The sequence below is a fragment of the Alternaria infectoria genome (assembly GCF_024043175.1).
Source record: "Alternaria infectoria strain BMP 0036 chromosome Unknown scaffold_13, whole genome shotgun sequence".
NCBI lineage: Eukaryota > Fungi > Ascomycota > Dothideomycetes > Pleosporales > Pleosporaceae > Alternaria > Alternaria infectoria.
This window is the reverse complement of record NW_026250702.1, coordinates 297427-316255: the sequence shown is the minus strand read 5'-3', so window position 1 is coordinate 316255 and position 18829 is coordinate 297427. Positions and strand designations below refer to the sequence as shown.

The 18829-nt window shown below is 52.1% G+C and overlaps 7 protein-coding genes across 7 annotated transcripts; 4 read left to right on the top strand and 3 right to left on the bottom strand.

Annotated features, from left to right (window-relative positions):
* Positions 1 to 1900: 1900 nt before the first annotated feature.
* On the top strand, positions 1901 to 2950 carry J4E92_007614 (uncharacterized protein; the record flags this gene model as incomplete). Its single annotated transcript, XM_051498977.1, has 1 exon — positions 1901 to 2950. One exon carries the CDS (start codon positions 1901 to 1903, stop codon positions 2948 to 2950), a length of 1050 nt encoding a protein of 349 aa, XP_051350712.1.
* Positions 2951 to 3446: 496 nt separating this feature from the next.
* Positions 3447 to 4340, top strand: J4E92_007613 (uncharacterized protein; the record flags this gene model as incomplete). The annotated part of the gene is made up of 1 exon (XM_051498976.1): positions 3447 to 4340. One exon carries the CDS (start codon positions 3447 to 3449, stop codon positions 4338 to 4340), a length of 894 nt encoding a protein of 297 aa, XP_051350711.1.
* A 689-nt stretch (positions 4341 to 5029) lies between these two features.
* On the top strand, positions 5030 to 6486 carry J4E92_007612 (uncharacterized protein; the record flags this gene model as incomplete). The annotated part of the gene is made up of 3 exons (XM_051498975.1): positions 5030 to 5107; positions 5320 to 5784; positions 5839 to 6486. 3 exons carry the CDS (start codon positions 5030 to 5032, stop codon positions 6484 to 6486), a joined length of 1191 nt encoding a protein of 396 aa, XP_051350710.1.
* Positions 6487 to 7083: 597 nt separating this feature from the next.
* Positions 7084 to 9014, bottom strand: J4E92_007611 (uncharacterized protein; the record flags this gene model as incomplete). Its single annotated transcript, XM_051498974.1, has 2 exons — positions 7084 to 8808; positions 9006 to 9014. 2 exons carry the CDS (start codon positions 9012 to 9014, stop codon positions 7084 to 7086), a joined length of 1734 nt encoding a protein of 577 aa, XP_051350709.1.
* Positions 9015 to 10456: 1442 nt separating this feature from the next.
* Positions 10457 to 13389, bottom strand: J4E92_007610 (uncharacterized protein; the record flags this gene model as incomplete). Its single annotated transcript, XM_051498973.1, has 3 exons — positions 10457 to 12330; positions 12563 to 12739; positions 12876 to 13389. 3 exons carry the CDS (start codon positions 13387 to 13389, stop codon positions 10457 to 10459), a joined length of 2565 nt encoding a protein of 854 aa, XP_051350708.1.
* Positions 13390 to 14251: 862 nt separating this feature from the next.
* On the bottom strand, positions 14252 to 17006 carry J4E92_007609 (uncharacterized protein; the record flags this gene model as incomplete). Its single annotated transcript, XM_051498972.1, has 3 exons — positions 14252 to 15751; positions 15941 to 16732; positions 16782 to 17006. 3 exons carry the CDS (start codon positions 17004 to 17006, stop codon positions 14252 to 14254), a joined length of 2517 nt encoding a protein of 838 aa, XP_051350707.1.
* A 552-nt stretch (positions 17007 to 17558) lies between these two features.
* J4E92_007608 (uncharacterized protein) lies at positions 17559 to 17917 on the top strand (the record flags this gene model as incomplete). Its single annotated transcript, XM_051498971.1, has 4 exons — positions 17559 to 17582; positions 17647 to 17673; positions 17726 to 17795; positions 17853 to 17917. 4 exons carry the CDS (start codon positions 17559 to 17561, stop codon positions 17915 to 17917), a joined length of 186 nt encoding a protein of 61 aa, XP_051350706.1.
* Positions 17918 to 18829: the final 912 nt, after the last annotated feature.

The window sequence follows — 18829 nt, the reverse complement described above, 5'->3', positions numbered from 1 at the left end:
CTTGAGGATCCATCGTCGTGTCTGCGCTCTCGATTTCAACAACTTTGCCGAGACCATTGAGCCAGATGTTGGGGCAGGGCCTGTGATTGGCATCTGGATGCTTGCGGATGAACTCTGTTAGAGCTATTAGGACGTACCAGCGTAGTTCCTCGAAGGATGTGGAGGTATTCGATGGGGCGACGTCCTGGCCGCGTGTCGCAGATATAGTAAGATTTCCTGTCTTGTTTCCTATAGTAGAAGTGATGCGAAGAAAATCGGTGATGTTGATACGGAGATTCTCTGGAGTAGTCGCCGCTTCTACTTCAAGCAAACAGTCGAAGTGTTGAAGTGTATGTATTTCCCTGCCGCGCCAAGGAAACTGTGCCGATCTGCCAATACACCAAAATTTCTCTAGTTTGCGAAACTCGTCAAAGTTGGTACGTTTGTCCTTGGAAGCCATTTTGACTATCCACTTGTTGGTTGACTGGAGTTGACTGAAGCTCTCCCCTCTAAGTTTCCGACACACGGAAGCCAGAACCAGGTCCCCGTCCTCACATGTCCCCTTCTCCAAGTCGAAGGTTATGGTCTTTCCGCGTTGTGTGACGTGCTTGATTATCTCGCTTCTGATATTTTCTGGCAGTTTCAGTATGTGATCCAATTTAGAGGCAGGAATGAGAGTTATTGCGTCACCGTTTTCGGAAACGCGGAAATACTGCTTATGAGTCGGGTCCATGAACGAGCGACCAAAGAAGATACCCCCTGTTCTGCCATCCCTATCAATAAGGATTTCGTGTACTGCATCGCCGTATTTGAGAAAGCCGAGAGGATCCTGGACTAGAAGTCGGAGTACGTTGTTCAGACGAAAGAGGTCGAGGCCGGAAGTAGCTAGAGGGGTTGTCATGCAACGTGCTGGATGGTTGAATGGAGTGCCAAACATAATCTCCACGTCGATAGCGTTGTTGGAAGGCTTGTGGAGTTCTCTCACCAAGTCTTTGAACCTAATGCTAGTGGCTATAGCGAGGTATGGGTCCTGGATATCACGAGAAATATGAAGGTCTTGACACGTAGGAGAACATGTTCCCACCATATCGATTTCCAATTTTTTTAGCAATCCGGATTGAGAACCGAGCGCGCTCAAGAAGATCGCTGCGTCTTGTAAAAGTGTGACAAGCTGGGATCTAGATGTATAACGTTTCAATGCAACGGTCCAGGTGTTACTCTTCAGAAACGTGGTGACGGCTTCGTGATAGACCTGTCGACATGTTGAGAGTAAGGGCTTCCCTTCGAGGAACTGTGCACGTGTGCTTTGTATACCTTCGATATGGCAACCATCTTTTACGAAGGATACGTGATCCTCGTCCGTATTCTTTAGTCTTATACTCGTCGAAAATGCCAACTCTGCGGCGGGCGGCGGGTACCAACGCCTGAAATTACAGTCGTGCAGTTGATGCGCCTGACTGTCTACGGCACCTTTCGTGAAGAGGATTCCATATATCTGGTTTCGGATTTCGGCTGGTACATCGAGGAAGGAAAGGATATCCGGGTTGGCTTTCGTGGAGTTGCCTTTTGCGATCGGCATCGGCGTGTTGTTCGGCGCCATGTTGTTGGCTCGAGTAAGAGAGTTGAGTGCTGAAAGGTGCGGTAAGTGTTTGAGATCGAAAAGCTGGTTCATATACAGAAGCAATGAACGGAGACCTTTTGAATGTCTGGGCACCAGGCACATTCCGTAGTGGCGATGTGAGCTCAAAGTCGTAGCGTTCCGGAGCTAGTCGGGAACGTATCGAAGCTCTCCTCGGGTCAGTGCACTACATGTGTTTGGTCAACCAGGCTGCCGCATTTTCTTTCTCTCCTTGTGCATATCAATACCAGCCCCACCAGCTCCGGTCTTGCGCACTCCCCAACTCACGCTCAACCATCCAAGATGCCAACCCAATTCATCGATATCCCGCGTACGAAAGCCAGCAAAGCCCACAGCGGCGGCTCAATTCTCGAACTACCAGGCGAGATCCGCACTATGATATACGTCCATCTCTTTGAGCACTACGAAAGCATTCGGTTCGAGTATTCCGAGGACCAAGAAAAAGTGATGAGCGAGTATACCCACGACGAAGAGGACATACCAATTTCATGCGCACCAGTCAAGTCGGATGCGTTCACCAGTATCCGCGGCGGTATCAACTTGCTGCTCAGCTGTCGCCAGATCTACGACGAGGCCGCGAGTGTCTTGTACAGCAACAACACTTTCGTCTTTGGCAAGGCACCGACCGACTGTGTACCAGATTATAAGCGCCTTCAGTCGGCTACAAAAGATCTCAGACAGATCCAGTCGGCTGCGAACTGGTGTCTAGGGTCTCAGATGCAGTATGTCCGACAGGTCAAAATTGATGTCGCCAATGGATGTTGCAAGGGCACCTGCCTCATGCATAACTTATGGCACCAGAGTACCAACATTACTCCACTCGTAAAGGCGATGTGGTCACCCTCAGCTGCGAAATGTCACTTCGAATTCGTTAGCTCGAACGCGTGGTCTGAAGATGGCCACAGCCAGTCACACTTTGACATCGAGGCCGCGAACACAACACTCGAATACCTTCGCGCAGATACCGTCGCCTTCGAAAGGTACTCCCGACAGGTTGTTGCGGTGATGACTGCGCCAGCAATGTTGACTCCGGAGGACAAGCCAAAGGGTTTTGCGTACATTGTGCTTGGACAAAGCGGTAGTCATCAGGACACGCGACAATACCTCCTGCTGCACCCTGGCAAGAAGACAGGCAAGCTTCGCGCCACAATGCGATCGCCAGCGCCACATCTGATGGGTTTGCCTTATAGTGTACGGGAGCGGATTGGTTCATACGTCCTGGATCACCAGGAGGCTGCGAACTTGATGTTGTTAATGGATCGCATGAGGGGTTTCTATCTGGGGATCTTTCCTATCAAGAGTTCCTTCGACACCAATATGTTATGGTGGTAGCGTGTGGTTGTTAAGATGGCATTTGCTGGACGATTACCTACACTCAATAACTTTCATTGTTCCATTGTGGACATCCATGGTGGAGAGTCGGAAGGGACGATGGGTACTGTCAGAGCGGTGGTATCAAGCAATGGAATGTCGTCTTCTGTGAACAAACGCGGTGTAAGACAACTGTAGAGTGTGTGATCTCTTACTGTCAGTGTCTTTGAGTGACGATTAGTGACGCGCGCAATGTTGTTGGAGTAGACGGTATCGGCGTGTGGTGTGGTGGAAGAGTGAAGGAACGCGTCCAACGCGTCGGCAGGCACACCCCGCCATGATCGGGGCGGCGAGTCCGAGCGATGTCATCGTGCGGACATCTGGAGCTAACCCCCACCCCAACTCTACTCCAACACTCCAACCAGACCTCCAACATTGCATTGTATATACTTCAGCTTCAAGTTTCCCCGGATTATTTGCCTTGTAGTCTCACCAATTCCTCACACAAGCACGAACCATGGCGTCCCTCCTCAAAAAGTCCCTAAAGCTCGCGCTCATCCAACTCGCCTCAGGCGCCGATAAGACCGCAAACCTCACTTCAGCGCGCCAAAAGGTGCTCGATGCCTCGAAAGCTGGCGCAAAGCTCGTAGTCCTGCCCGAATGCTTCAATTCGCCCTACGGAACAAAGTACTTCGATAAGTACGCCGAGACGCTCCTCCCATCCCCGCCATCGGAGTCGCAATCGCAGACGTTCCACGCATTGAGCAAACTGGCGAAAGAGGCGGGCGTATACCTTGTTGGAGGAAGCATACCGGAGAGAGATGATAAGGATACGAAGAAGCTGTACAACACAAGTTTGACATTTGCGCCTAGTGGAGAGCTACTTGCCACTCATCGCAAGGTGCACTTGTTCGACATCGATATCCCAGGGAAGATCAAGTTCAAGGAGAGCGAGGTGCTGTCGCCAGGCAATAAGATCACACTAGTCGACCTCCCCGAATACGGAAAGATTGCGATAGCCATCTGCTACGACATACGGTTCCCCGAGCTCGCCATGATCGCGGCGAGAAAAGGCGCGTTCCTGCTATTATACCCTGGCGCATTCAATCTCACGACCGGCGCGTTACATTGGGAGTTGTTGGCGAGGGCTCGGGCGACGGACAACCAGGTCTACGTTGGACTGTGTAGTCCAGCAAGAGACATGGAGGCTGAATACAACGCGTGGGGACACAGCATGGTCGTTGACCCCAATGCGGTAGTGCTAGAGCAGCTAGACGAGAAGGAGGGTGTGCTCATTCGGGAATTGGAGGCGGGCAAGATTGAGGAGACCAGGAAGGGAGTGCCACTGTATGGACAAAGGCGATTTGACGTATACCCTGACGTCAGCGAAGGTGGTCGATTCAAGGAGTAGATAGAGCAATGATATCAAATATGACTGCAGAAGAGAGAAGAATTGCGTGAAATTTTATCATAGTGCACCAGGCGCAGAATTTTGGCGTCTCGAAATCTCAAATTGACGTTCTGCGTGGTGATGGCACGCAAGGGCAAACGGCGCCTGAAACACGGGCAGATGGGGGAGGTAGCACCAAAGCGAGGCCTTATCACGGGCGGCTTGGGGGGCACCTGCCAGGCGTACTCTGCCCAGCGGATGGGCGCCCTCGCTCTAATAGGCGGCCTACGCCACCCAAGTTGCACAACACGCTGCAACAGAGATATGCACTGCGCGACGAAGACAATTTGCGCGCTGATAGTAGACAATAGCTTCTAAGAGGTAGTAGACGCCTAAAAGAGACTGCGCATAACTTTTGCGTGCAGTTTGTCTGGATGCATCTTGAAAACGCGCCTTTTGTACAGGCTGCAGGCGCGAAAAGTAAGCCCAGATTTGAATTTTGGGGGCATTAATCTACTGGTGCCCCCCGAATGGGCTGGTGACTGCCCAAAAGTCAGGGCACGTTCGCTTGTGTTTGGGCTGTCACTTAAGGGAGCTATGCCCCCGACCCCCCGAAATTTCAGCGCTCCTCCGCCCTTCCCGCGCCCTCCCTCTTCAACCTCCCGCCCGTCGACGCGTCTTTACTCTCTGCCCATACCACGCCGCCCAACATGGTCCCCAAGAAGAAGACGCCCGCCACCGGCGAATTGCTGATCTCTGTTGCAGAATTCAATCGGACCAGAGACCACGTACGTACCCAATTCCCTTTTTGCACTCTGCAATCGCAATTGCGACACGCGCGCATAGCTCTGTCGTCGCGTCGGAACACCACGCGGTCAGCGCGCATTATCGCGCCACCATCACGTCGCCATATGGATACGTCTGTGTAACATGGATCGCGTAATCTACGCGACCCGATACATGGTGGTTTTACAAAGCAAAAACTTACAATCACGCGCAGGTTCTGGGCTCTCTCCACAGCCTCCAGAATGGTCTCGTCAACGTACAACACCAGATCACCGTCCTCATGGACCACTACAACAAGCACTGCGCATCAGTCCTTGGCATCGAAAAAGACGACGTCTCAACCGAGAACGATGCTATCACAAGCACCATCAAGACCGCCGCGAATGTTGTAGAGAGTGGCCAAAAGCTCATGGACAGCGTAGCCGGAGACGTTGGCGCGCCTGCTGAGAAGACAATTGACGGCGTCAAGAGCAAGAAGCGCAAGCGCGAGAAGAAGGAAAAGGACCCCAATGCGCCCAAGAAGCCCCTCACTGCTGCTTTCCTCTACCACCAACACGCGCGTCCCATCGTCAAGGCGGATCTGGAGGCAGCGCTCGCTCCCGGTGGCACACTCGCTCCAGCCGCCGTCCAGACTGAAGTCAACAGGCGCTGGGCTGAGCTCTCTGACGCGGAGAAGGAGGTAAGCACACAATCACACAACCCGACAATCGACATCTCACTAACCTAATCACAGGAATGGAAAGCATCCTACCGCAACTCCATGGAAGAATGGAAAGTCCAAATGGCCGAATACGTCAAGCAGAAGGGCATCAAGGACGCCGAAATCGAAGAAGACGACGCGTCCGAGGAAGGCGAACCAGAAATCGAAGCCGAAGTCGAAGCCGGCGCCGCAGACAGCGACGCCTCCTCGGAAGACGAAGACGAAGCGCCCGCCAAAGCCCCCTCTCCCCCCGCAAAGACACCACGCAAGCGCCAGAAGACCACGCCCGCTGTAAACGGCAACTCAATCCCCGTCTCCATTGCACCCGCCACAGCTTCCACGCCCGTCCCCCTGCCTACCTCGCGCTCCGCACCGCAAGCCACTACCTCGACCGCCCCCGCCGTCGCCGAAACCCCCGCAAAGAAAGACAAGAAGAAGAAGGAGAAATCCGCGCCCCAACCCATCGCTCCCGCCCCTGCTTCTTCCCACGACGAACCCACTCCCCCCGAGGAGACTGGCGCCGCGAAGAAGAAGGCCAAATCCGGGCGTAGCACGCGCAACACGGAGATGGAAGGCGATAAAGAGAACGCTGCCGCGCAGGAGAAGGAGAAGGCGGATAAAGCTGGTAAGGAGAAGAAGCGCGATCGGAGTAAGAGGAAGAGCGAGGTTGCTTCGTCTTAGAAGAGCGGCCGACTTCCTGGTTTCTGATTCTGCGGTTGAGTCCATGGGCTTTACGGTCGCAATGGTCGTCTGTACCTGTACATCTATACCTCCTGTCGTTGTCGTCGCTGGGTCTCTTTATCACGGCGCATGGTGCGAATGGATATTCTACTTTTTTTCTTCGCGAAGAGTGTCGAGGTGGGCTTAGTGAGCCTCCCATCCAGTGTATCTCAAATGTTAGCGGGACTGGGTAAACTGTACAACTAGTCTCCTGTCTACTTCATGCCTTCTGCGGGAGGTAAGAATGGAGTTTAGACATGTGTATCGTTGAGATGCGCGAATATTACTGGTCATTTTACTTGGGTGTTTGATTGCTTTCCCTTTCGATTTGTGTGCGGAGATGGGGAGGTAGATGTGTTGGGTGAAAGAGGGGGGAGGACGAGGGCTTTGATGTGTTGTATGGGTATTCATCAGAGGACTATGCTACAGTCAAACCCAAAGTTCATGTGTACCGAGCACCAGTATACAAGGTCCAGGCCACACCATCTCTACCCAACCCCGCTGTACACTACCCAAAGCTGCTATACAGGCCAACGCCTCCGGAGTGGATATCAACCCCTACCCCTCCATAGCATCAGCAAACACCTCATCCTCACTATTCTCCCCCACATCCACATCCACATCCATATCCCCCATCCCCTCATCCACACCATCAAGCCCCATACCCAACCCAACCTTCCCACCCGTAGCCTCAACCATCTTCTCCTCTCCCGCCTCTGCTCCCTCGCCCTCGCCCTCACCCAATCCAACCCTGCCCAAACCCGCCCCAACAACACCTTCCACACCTTCCTCCCCAAGCACCCCCCTCATAACACTAATCCCATACCTCAACCTCTCCTCCTTCACCTCTTGCAAATACTCCAGCGTCAACCTTGCACACTCCTCCTTCGCCTTCTTCCTTCCATAGATATTCCTCACTTCACCAATCGGACCCTCGTGCTGTCCTGCGCCTTTAAAGAAACAGCATACGCTGTGGAATGTAGGATCGGAGGGGTGGGGCGTGTAGTTCCATTCTGGAGTCGGGAGCGCGAGGGTAACGGCGAGGGTGGCGACGCGGGAGGCGTAGGAGGGGGTGCCTGGAGGCGCGGGGGTGGGTGTTGTTGCTTGGATGGGGGGTGTGGAGGGGGAACTGGAGTTGTCTAGGGGCGATATTGAGACGGTGTCTGGGTCGGTGGGGGAGGCTTTTTTTCTCTTTCGGATGCCGCCGACGGCGGTGTCGTCCGTGGGCCATGTGCCGAGGGCTTTGAAGTGTTCGACGGCGTGGCGGGCGGCGTCTTGCCGAGCGGCCTTTTTGGAGGAGAAGAGGTTAGAGATTGAGCCGAAGGGTTGGTCTTCGCCGTCGATGGTGATGATGCAGGAGAAGCGTTGACCGGATTGGTAGTCGGTGTATGTGGGTTGGGGGGAGTCGGTTGCGCGCTGGAATTCAAGCAACTTGCCAACATAATTCTCGCCAGGTCCCTTCTCCTTCTCCTCCTTCCCCGTCTCCACAGCCTTCCCCTCCCGCTCATCACCCCCCTTCTTCTTCTTCCCCTTCCCACCCTTCTTGACCCTCCCCTCCTTCTCCAACTCCTCCAACACACCCAATGCCTTCTGACTCATAGCCTCCTTGGCTTCTTGCTTGCTGTTAAACTTCCTCTCTTCCTCGAACTTCAAGCCCTGCAGCTCCTCCGCATCATCCAGACCAGGGAAAGAAACGGAAACAGTCCAGCCCGTTTCACTGCCGCCTCCGTAGGTGAAGAGTGGTTGGGGGATACCGAGGGCTTGGTATTTTTCGTGGAGGAGGATGGTGTGGCGGGATGAGCGGGCGCCGACTGCTACGGGAACGAGTGGAGTCGATTTCTGATTGGGGGTTTTGGGCTTCTTTGAGGGGGGAGGTGCGGGTTGGTTGGTTTGCTTGATTTTTTGGGCTTCATGAGCGTCCTTATTCAGGTTCATAAAATCATCCATGCTGATCACGCCGTCGAGTGGTGTACTTCCATCCATGGCTTTGGCATGCGCACCTCCGAAGGAATTGGGTAGAGGAGTGTGTGTATCGACTTCCATCTTGCGTTTCTCAGCCTTGTTGGTTGTGGAGGCTGTTTGCTCGTATTTCGTATCCGTCCTGATATGTTTTTCCTCACTACCAGCAACCGGGCTTGAAGACGGAGGTAATGAACAAGAATAAGAGGAAAGTGTCGGAACAATCAAGTATCTCTTCAAATCCTCGCCCGCCGTGTCCATAGCAAAGTCCACGAACGAAGTAGCGTGCCGAGCGCTTGCTGTTGTCGTCGCTTGAAAGTGGAGCTGCGCGCTGTTTGCCCCGCTCAATGCGGGCAAGCAGGCGTGACCGCGCGCCAGCGCGTTTGTCAATTCGACGCGCCTTGGGCGTCTTGCAGGACCTTTGGGCTGTAATGACGCCGGTGCGCACATGCGGTGTAGCGATAGCATTAGGTAAACAACATCTGTTATCGTGGCTGAGTGCAGCAAAAGGAATCATGCACATGCCCCATGGACTGAACATCCAGGGTACCCGAGGCGCACCGCTTCCCTTGCGGGTGTGGCCGCGGCCGTTGGCAATTACGTAGGTAGTTTATCCATGGATTCCGCCTACAGTACATGCCACAATGTCCTTACAGATCGTTATGCGGGATCGGGTGTAGCGTTTGTTGGGCCCCTCCCCGAAGATCAAAGCTTTTACATGTGCATATCTTATCTATTTTAGGTTTGTATGCAGGTTGATCGGCTGTGCAGCGTAAGGAACGCCCTATCGACCGTTTAATGCCTGTGCCGGGAGTCTGACGCCATTGCCGTTGCTAGCGTGTAGTTTTGAGCGGCTCGGGTGTGTCTGTCAGATGCACCCTTGTGTCTTACCTGCGGCCATTATTACCTATATAATTATATATTCTACAATATATTCTATTTACTTTAGCATAAAGTTCTGTACTTATTCTTGCTATCTAAAAAGATAGCTTAAATACTAACTTATATCTTAACTTATACTTTATAAAAGGTAAGAAGTGCGTTAGTATACCTCTACTATTCTATATTACTACTAATATTACTTTAAGTAAAAAAGGTAGTTTCTACTTTAAAGAGCTAGTAACTTAGCTAATATAGATAAATAAGTAGTATATTTACTATAGCTATTTTAGCGTAAAAAAAGTATTTATCTACTTAGTATAAACCTATACGCTATTAGCGTATACTTATTATAAGTTATATTATATTACGTACTAAGTAGGCGCTTAAGATAGAACTTATATAACTTAATACTTTATTAAGTGTATAGAATTATATTTATAAGTATTTCTTAATAATACTTAGCCTATATAGCTACTTAGTAGTAGGTTACTTTTACTATATTAGTAAGTAAGAGCTAGTAGTATTTAACGTTAATAAAGATATATAGTTAGATTAAAATTCTAAAAATAATAAAAGTAGAAGAAAGTACTATAGTATATATATATTATATAAGTAATAATAACGCTAAAGTAGTTACTTTATATACTTTACCTCTAACTTATATTATTATGTGCGTAAAGTTATACTCTAAAACTATTACTTCTATTCTATAGTATACTTAATAACTTATTATAATAAGTAACTTATAACTTTTAAAATCTATATGCACCTATATAATTAGGTCCTCTTAAAAAGAGAAGTATCGTCAACACAAGAGCCTGTCAGATGCATCCGTTAGTGGGTCGGCCATGTTTCATGTATCTTCGCGGCGTCAAAGGGATCGGAAAAGCTAAGGGCTGTTGTGCGGGCAGGACACGAGCATTTTGCGATCAGTGTGTCGAGACATGTCGTACGAGATAGGTATCAAATTTCGCCATCGTGAGACCTCCATACTCTTTCGATACTCTACCTAATCTAAATCTACATGATACATATGTAACCAACGTAAAGTCATTTCGTCGTAAGCGGCCTCAAGGGGGCCGACCGAGGTCTAATAACCTCTTCCTGTTTGGTCTCTCTCAACTAGACCCGGCACACCGTAGTCTGGACCGTGTGTCTGCTCTTCCAAGTGTTCTGTCCCATGAACGGCACCACTACCCATGTCATCTTGAAATGGACTTTGGAGCCCGTGCAAACCCCAAAAGGTGTGATTCACGTTGGGGAAGATACCCGCCACTGAATCCTGTCTTTGACCGACTTGCTGATATGGGTCATGGCCATGGACAGCGCCTTGATTTGGTGCTACCTGAGCATGGCCATCGTGGCCGAGGTAAGGACGGTACTGTTCTGCTGCATTATCGAGGTGCGAAACGAGACGTGCGTGCTGCCAGTTGGGTTTGGCCGAATAGCAAGCTGCATTGGTGGAATAGTGCAGATCGTTGTTTGCATCCACTGGAATCAGCTGTCCATGTTCGCCAACAGCAAGCCCCATGGTTGCGAGTTCATCTTGCTCCAGGCCAGCAAGCGTATGCAATCCCTCATGTCCAGTGCTTTGGCTAAGGAAGCCTCCATATACCTGGGGGTTGCCAGATTCGAAGTTGCCTCTGATACCCACGTGCCCGCCGTTGAAGTTGAAGTCATTGCCTTGTGTGTTCGGTGATGCCATGCCTGAAGTACGTGATAGAGCAAAACTGTCGCCAGAGAACTCAGTAGTAGTGGTGGCCACCGAGGTGTCGAGGTGGTCTGAATCTGGTTGCATTGATCCGAGACCATCGACGGAGAGAGGTGGTGGCAAGTAAGCATGGTGAGACTCAGTCTCGTATGAGTGGTGGCTTATATGTGTCTGTGCCAAGTCCAGTGGTAGTTGTGTAGTTTGGTAATAAGGCGTCGTATCCATATGTATAGACGTTGGTATGGCCGGAGTACGCTTGTGACCAAGTTCCGTGTCTTCCGAATCTTCAGTCTTGGATATTGCCTCATAACAAGATCTTTTTTCTGCAGCTGACCGATGATCAGCGAACTTCACGGAACGCCACTCAATGTTGCCAACTTCTGCAGATTCGCTCGTCTGCTGGAACCTCCAAAGAACCGTAGTGAGGCATCGGACTTCGCCTGTGTTAGCAACAACACCATATATGTACTGTATTGCTGCCAGGTGTTGAAGCGATTCTTTGACACTTTCCTCGCTTCTGTGCGCCAGATTCTGGTTCTCTCTCACACGCCTCGCCCATGGCTGCGTCGTAAATTGCACGCATAGGACACCTTGAGAGCCTTGGGGGTCTCGCCGATACTCGCAAGTGGATCGCGTTTCTTCCCGGTCATGCCTCGTGCGGTCAAATTGCGGGTCGATTGCGTTCTCGCCGCTATTGTAAAATCGCGTCATGCATTCGACATAGTCGTATCTTGACAAATCGGAATGCGAGTGAAGATCGAAGATGATGGTTAGGTCGGCATCTGGCGGCACATCTGTCATCAAGGCAGTAGATGCGGTACCGACCAACACTTTCCGACCGTTCTCCGTCCATTCCTCGGTCTCGGATCGGAGGAAGTCAAACTCGCGGTATTGATGGCGCCAAGAGGCAAGATCTACAACATCCGAGCTATCGAGCCTGCCATGCGATTGTGATTGAGCCAAACAGTGCATGGGCTGATGATCACCCTCAAGGAGGATCTTGAAGCCTGTGACTGCGAATGAAGAAGACAGCGCATCAGAATCCGGGCCGGAACCCAGGGCGAGGTCGGATTGTGGGCCGCTACAATGCGGCAAAACGTGCGGCGAGGAGGTACTGGAATCGGATTTGGTAACAGACTCTGTGCGCTGCGCATGTTGGCGGCCATGCAGCTGTGACGAATAGGATGATCGGGCGGATGTATTCGTAGATCGGCGCTTAGAGACGTCCTCTGGTGTGGCCATGTAGAGTAGGACTGTCGCGCAGGTTAGTCTCATTTTGGTAGTCCCTAGCGGAACCCTCCCAATCACACCAGGAATAGCAACCGCAAAGCCACCGCCATTTCCTTCTAGAAGAACTTTGGAAGATAGGAATGCTTTGATGACTTGAAACTGGATCGACGCATGCGGGACCGCCGCCCCGATCATATGGGCGAATGAGAAGAGGCTGATGCCGATCGTTACACGATGTACGAGACGGGCACTCACCAGCAGGAACACCTCTGAGCTTGTCCTTCAGGACCTGGAGATGACTGGAAACCTGTTTGCGATCGCGTCTGATACCGGTGTCTCTGTAAATAGAATCCTGGATCAGCTCATTCCGCCCTCGCTGGGTGCCTTCGAGCATGTATTTCTTCCTTCCCATTGGCGGCCATCGCACGAGTGCTGTAGAGTGTTTGTCAGATGTTGGGCTGGAATTGTGAAGCTGCGTAATCACAGGTGGTGGGAGAATAGAAGTGAAAAACGCAGGTAGTGAGACAGAGGTACTGCGAGGTACGGTGTAATGGGAATGAAGACTTACCCGTCCAGAAGGCTTGTTCTAAGAAGTCAGGCCAGACGGTCTTGTCCTTTTCTTGCTGTAGTCCCTGTGCCTTCCTCTTTTCCTGCTCTTTTCTCTCTGCAGCGTCTCTCGCGACGACTTCGGCCGGTGTGAGGGCTGGTTGCTTTTCGCGATATGTCTGGTACTTTTCTGACCGTTGGAGTAGTTTGTATAGTCGCCCGAGCTCGCATCTGATCTGTTTCTCTGACCTCTCGACGCCGAAGCCGGCCAATCCGATGTGTTGTGCGTGTACATTGCCGGTGTAATAGTTTCCTGTGGCGACGCTCCGCTGTGCGTGAGAGCTGTCGGAGGGGCTGAGACTGCTTCTTTGTCCCACTTGTGGCGAGGCTGTACTGCTATGAGTGTTGTGAGACTGCGCAGCGTAACGCTCCTGGAGGACGTCTCGATGTTGTGGCGATCCACCGACCGGAGTACCTTCCAAGAGGGGAATGTCCGCCGACAGCCTGGACAAGGGCTGGGGTGACTGGACCTGCATGGCGGCTATGGCATGAGAACCTTAGAATATGAAACCAGCGATGATAAGTATGGATGAGACTTGAAGTACAAAGCAATGAATGTTGAGCAGTTGAAGCAACGAGTGTGGTGAATGAAGACGAGAATGTAGCTGGGTATGCGGCGAGGTTTGCAGATGATTGCATTGATAAAGTATGGTCCAGATGACGGGCCCTAGGCAGGAGGACTACATGATAGGCACGAAGGCCATAGCACCGACCGTAGGGTGCAATACGACTTCCGCTAGCCGGAAATTGATAGAGGGGCCAGTCATCGGGGTGACAGTCCAGTACCACAAGATTAAGATTGGAGTGCGTCGTGCCTTCATCATGGCCTCCAAAGAGTCCCAGTTCGACTTTTGGCCATTGATCACATCTCTCGTGAAACCTTTGCTGTTGTAATGGTAAATGTAGCGTGGTTAGCAGAGTGATCAAGGGCATGGAGTCAAACTGCCATCTGTTCGACAGTCACCTGATTGGCCATAGGCGAACAGAGCCATCACGGACTGCTCAAAGCAAGGATAGAGGTCAGTGTCCGCAAACAACAAACTACGTCAAGTCTGCATGATCGACAAACGTCTCGTTCATGGCTTCTTTACTCCCTTTGGAGTAGTCTGAAACGCCGTGTGGTGGCCATGCCCATTGATGCAATCCACTGGCGATATACCCTGTCGAAGCTTAGAAAACGGTGTTCTAGATATAGCGTCGTGCAGCAGGTCAAAGCACCCCTACTACTTCCTACGGACCGCGGCAAAGGGCGGCCTAGCTTGTGTGGCCGGGGAGCAAGGGATGGCGTCAAGGTATGACGGTGTCGCGCGCGCAACTCCTATCGGAATACTCTTGCGCTCAGTCGTCTAGATCATCGGTGCCTGCAACGTTAAACTTCTTGCGACCACCTTCTGTAAGGCGTTGCAAGGCGACCTTGTTGGCCTGTGCTCCCACCTTCTGTTGCATCTTCTCCAGCTCCTTCTCTGGATCATCAGACTCCGTCTCAGCAAATGCAAGGACCAGGCGACGGCCCAACAAATGTGTGTTCTTCAATGCGTTCATGGCGTTGACAGCATCGCGTTTGGTGGTGAACTCTGCGAAACCGAAACCACGTGAGGAAGCGTCGAACTTCTTGGGTACTCGTACGGATCGAAGCTGACCGTAAGGAGTGAACAGAGCACGCACATCCTTTTTGCTGGCTTCGAACGGCAAGTTCTTGATGAGAATCTTCGTGCTTGCCGCCTTCTTTGCTGCATCCTCGTTGCGGCGTTCCTCGGCGGCATCGGCGCCCTTGTGGGAAGCTTTGATGAGAAGCTTGTGCCCTTCGAGATCGTGTCCATCCATGGCTCGCAAAGCTGCAGTGGCAGTCTCTGGACTGTTGAATTCGACGAAACCAAAGCCCATGGACAGCACGCCTCGCTTGGGGTCGGTCTTGGTCTTGACAGTGGCACTCCGGAAACCGGCCAGAGGTTTGAACGCCTCCGTGAGACGCTCAGTTGTGGTGGAGAAGTTCAAGTTGCGCACGTACAAAGTGGCGGTGTTTGTAGCCTCGGGCTCAGGGTCGTCCACAAGCAGGTCAGTTGCAGAAAGCTTCACACCGGGCTGTGACGACTGCAAAGGCTGGGCGGACGGCGTGGTCTGTACAAAGTTGGTTGCTACACCTTCCTTGAACAGATCCTTGGGGGCCTTTTCGAGGTACAGAATCGAGTCTTTCATCTTCCGATACGACAGCGACATGAAGGCAGTCTTTGCTTCCGCGACGTTGGAGAACTCGACGATGGCTGTCATACCTGTCGGTGGCATCAGGAACTTGGTCACCTTGCCGTGCTCCTCGAACAGTTTTCGAAGCTCATCGGCCGTCACAGTGTGGGGTACGTTCTTGACGAGGATAGCAAGGTCACCTTTAGCGCTGCGTTGAAAGGCCTCTAGGTCGACGCCATGCTGCGCAAAGTACGACTTGGTCTCTTGGATGATGTGTGTCTCGGCATGCGCCTGCCTGACTGCAGCGTCTGACGAAGTAGGGTCGAGCAGCTCACCCTTGCTGATGCCCATGCGACTTGCGATGGTGGACATGACTGCATCAGCATTAAGGTAGAGCGAGTTCCAGTTGAACGTGGCCTTGACTGCCTGTTGTTTCCTCCTGATCTCCTTCTGCTTTTTAAGAGGCAGCTTGGAGATCTCGTAGTCGTCGAGCTTGGTGTCTTTCTTCGCTTTCGCGGAGATAATGTGAAGGAGGCGCCCCTGGAAGATAGTGTTGTCGTTGTCAAGGTAAGCTTCCACTGCGTCACTCGGGTTCTGGAATTGCACGAAGGCGAAACCTTTACCCTTGCCATCTACCTTCTTCAACGGCACATGCACCTGTCGTAGTCAGCAACTATTCGTACAAATGTACGTTTACAAACAATGAGTGGTTGCCGCTATCAGATAAGAAAGACATCTACTAAAATACTTTCACAAGGTAACCTCAGGTGCCGAAGCATCAGTTGTCCCTATCTTGACGTTCATCATTGCATGGGCGGGTAAAGAAAGAGATGTATCATGACTTACTTCCTCGAGAGCTCCGTGCTTGGAGAACTGTTCCTTAATCTCATCCTCTGTCACCTCGTAGTGCAGATTTCTGAGGTATAGTCGACCAGTCTCGCGGATCTTGTCCTCTTCGTCAGGCGCGGCAGCAGTATCGGTCTGCTCTTCCGCCGGGGGTTGTGGCTCTGGCTGTGCGTCGGCAACGGCCGGTGAAGGCTCAGCAGGTGCGCGTTGTTGGGCAGCTGGTTTCGATGCTACAGCGACGGGAGCCGTGCTAGCTGATGGCATTTCATCATCTTCCACGAGCTCCAAAACCCTGTTTGTTCTCGACCGCAGCCAGTCCTCATCCGTGACAGGTCCTTGTTCGATGGCTGGCGCTACTTGTACGTCCTCCATCGCGTCCCCACCTTCGACAGCTTCTGGTTGAACCGCCGCCGCGCTTGGCTCAGCGGGTGTGGGCTGTGGGACTGCTGGGACTGGTGCGGTCGCAGGCTCTTCAGCAATCTTTGGCTTCTTCGAGATGACTTGATATTCATCGTCGCTCTCGTCCTCCGGTACAACGACCTCAGGCACAACGTCTTCAGCGGCTTGGACGGGTGCTTCATTGAGCTGGGTATCGCCATTGGCCCAGATGCTGGTCTTAGACGGCGGCTGATAGACCTCCAAGAACTCCTTCAACTTCGGGTCCTGCTCGGCTTCCTCTCGTTTTCGCTTGAGGTCGTTCTCTTGCCGTTCCGGTCGGTACTCGTCGCTTACTGGGGCGCTCTTTTCGAGTTTCTGCTGCCGCCGTGACTTTGGCAGTTCCTTGTCGGCGATCTGCGCATGTTAGCCCCGCTGGTCGCCATCGTGGTCGCAAAGTACATACAGGTCGCGCAATCTCTGCGTAGATCTTGGTGAGCTTGATGAAGGTCTTGTTGAAGTACTTGACAGCCTTGGCAGCATCTTCGGGCGTCTTGTATCCAACATAGCCGATGCGTCGGTGGTTGAAGAACTTTACGTCAGTGATGGGAAACTTGGCAAAATGTTTCCGCACGTCATCTTCGGTGAAGTGAGAGGGCAAATTCCTCACGAAGATGCGTGACGACTCCATGCTGTAAGAGTCCTGCCTGCCCGGGTTGTGGTGTCGTGGAAGGAGTAGTGGATGTCCGTGTCGCGTTCTGAAGAAAAAAGTGAACGACGCATGGGCCGGCAGTCCACTAGCGCGCATTAGGCTCACGGGGAAGGCCCGAGCGCAGACCGCCGCGAGCGCCTGCTCAAACATCATGACAAGGCCCTGGACAAGCCTCACTCAACCACGCGCATTATAAGAGCTCGCCTACCTTGAAGGAAGCTACACCGAATCAATCAACCTTTGATACACATACAGATCAACACCATGGCCAGCGACAAGTCAGATGCCCACAAGCAGGATGGTAAGACCCCTTGTTCCTGTCAACACGTCTGCCAAAGTACAAGCTAATGCAGTATGTAGCTCAAATCAAGTCCGCAGACATGGTACGGGATAGCTAGGCTGCTGCTTCCGGATTCATATTGACATGTGTGACAGAGCGACGAGATGCAACAAGAGGCCATTGAAGTCGGTAAGTCAACTGCTTTCGACATACCTCGACCGATACGCTGACATGCTGTAGCACAAACGGCTATGGAGCAGTTCACTATCGAGAAGGTGGGACTTCACTATCCGCTCAGGCCGAGACCATTTTAGGGCCGTACTGACTTTCACCTTGTAGGACATTGCCCAGTACATCAAGAAAGAGGTAAGATCACCACACCCAGGGCTGTTGGAAGCGCGCGCTAATATCTCCGCAGTTCGACAGCCGGAAGGGTGCCACATGGCACTGCATCGTCGGACGCAACTTTGGAAGCTTTGTCACGCATGGTAAGCTGAACTATCGTACTGAGACATTTCATACAACGATGACTGACTGGACTACAGAGACGAAGCATTTCATCTACTTCTACCTCGGCCACTGTGCTATCTTGCTCTTCAAGACTCAGTAGACGAGTGCGACTGGACCAAGGCGCCCGTGACCTCGAAAGTCTCATCCATGCTCTCTACTCAGGTCTTCTTCGTGGAGTCAGCATTAGGTCTCTTTCCAGATTGGGAGACGCTGCCTCGCTCTCACAGTGTGGATGTTATCTTCCAGCAGAGGTCTATGGGCTCTGCGATTCATCGGTGTTGACGTGCGAGGGATAATGAAGGGCTTGTACTATCCTACTCTTAATGACTGTCACGAGTCTCTTTCCACAAGAGTGGCTTTAGAGGCTACCGCTCGATACCATAATGAAGAGTTGATGCTCAAACCCCATCAGCTATCTGTGATGTGCTTCGCGATTCTGATCAGGTGACTAACATCCACTGCGAATCACGATGCGGGCGCAGCAATCCTCTTCAGGTAAGAGCTAGCCGTCGATCAACTCCTCCGCCACATCCACTTCACCAACATCTCAACACTTCCGCTCCTGCACTCTGAACTTTGCGCAATGCAACGATTAATCTACCAACGCATCGACACGCCTGAGATGCGTACTAGCTACGTGGATATGTAATAAGCGCCGCGGGGAATGCCGCTAGCCCGATGGATTCCCAAGCCAAGCGCCAGGTGTGGCTGAGACGCATCGATGATGACGCAGCTTCCTCGGCGCCAATGGCCTTCTACCAGCGGCCAGAAACCCGCGCCTCCCATCGCAACATATCTCAGACGATTCTACTTCTTTCCAGACAAACTTCCCAGTACCATTAAACCTCCATACCACGCGCTATTACATCCACGAGTAGTACATACGAACATCACGCAACGACCGAACGCGTAGCATCCGTACCACTTGTCGCACGCGCATCGTTCCACCGGCCCAACCGCGACGAGAAACCCGCCCCCGAATAGGGAAATACACGTATCACAACGAGTACTG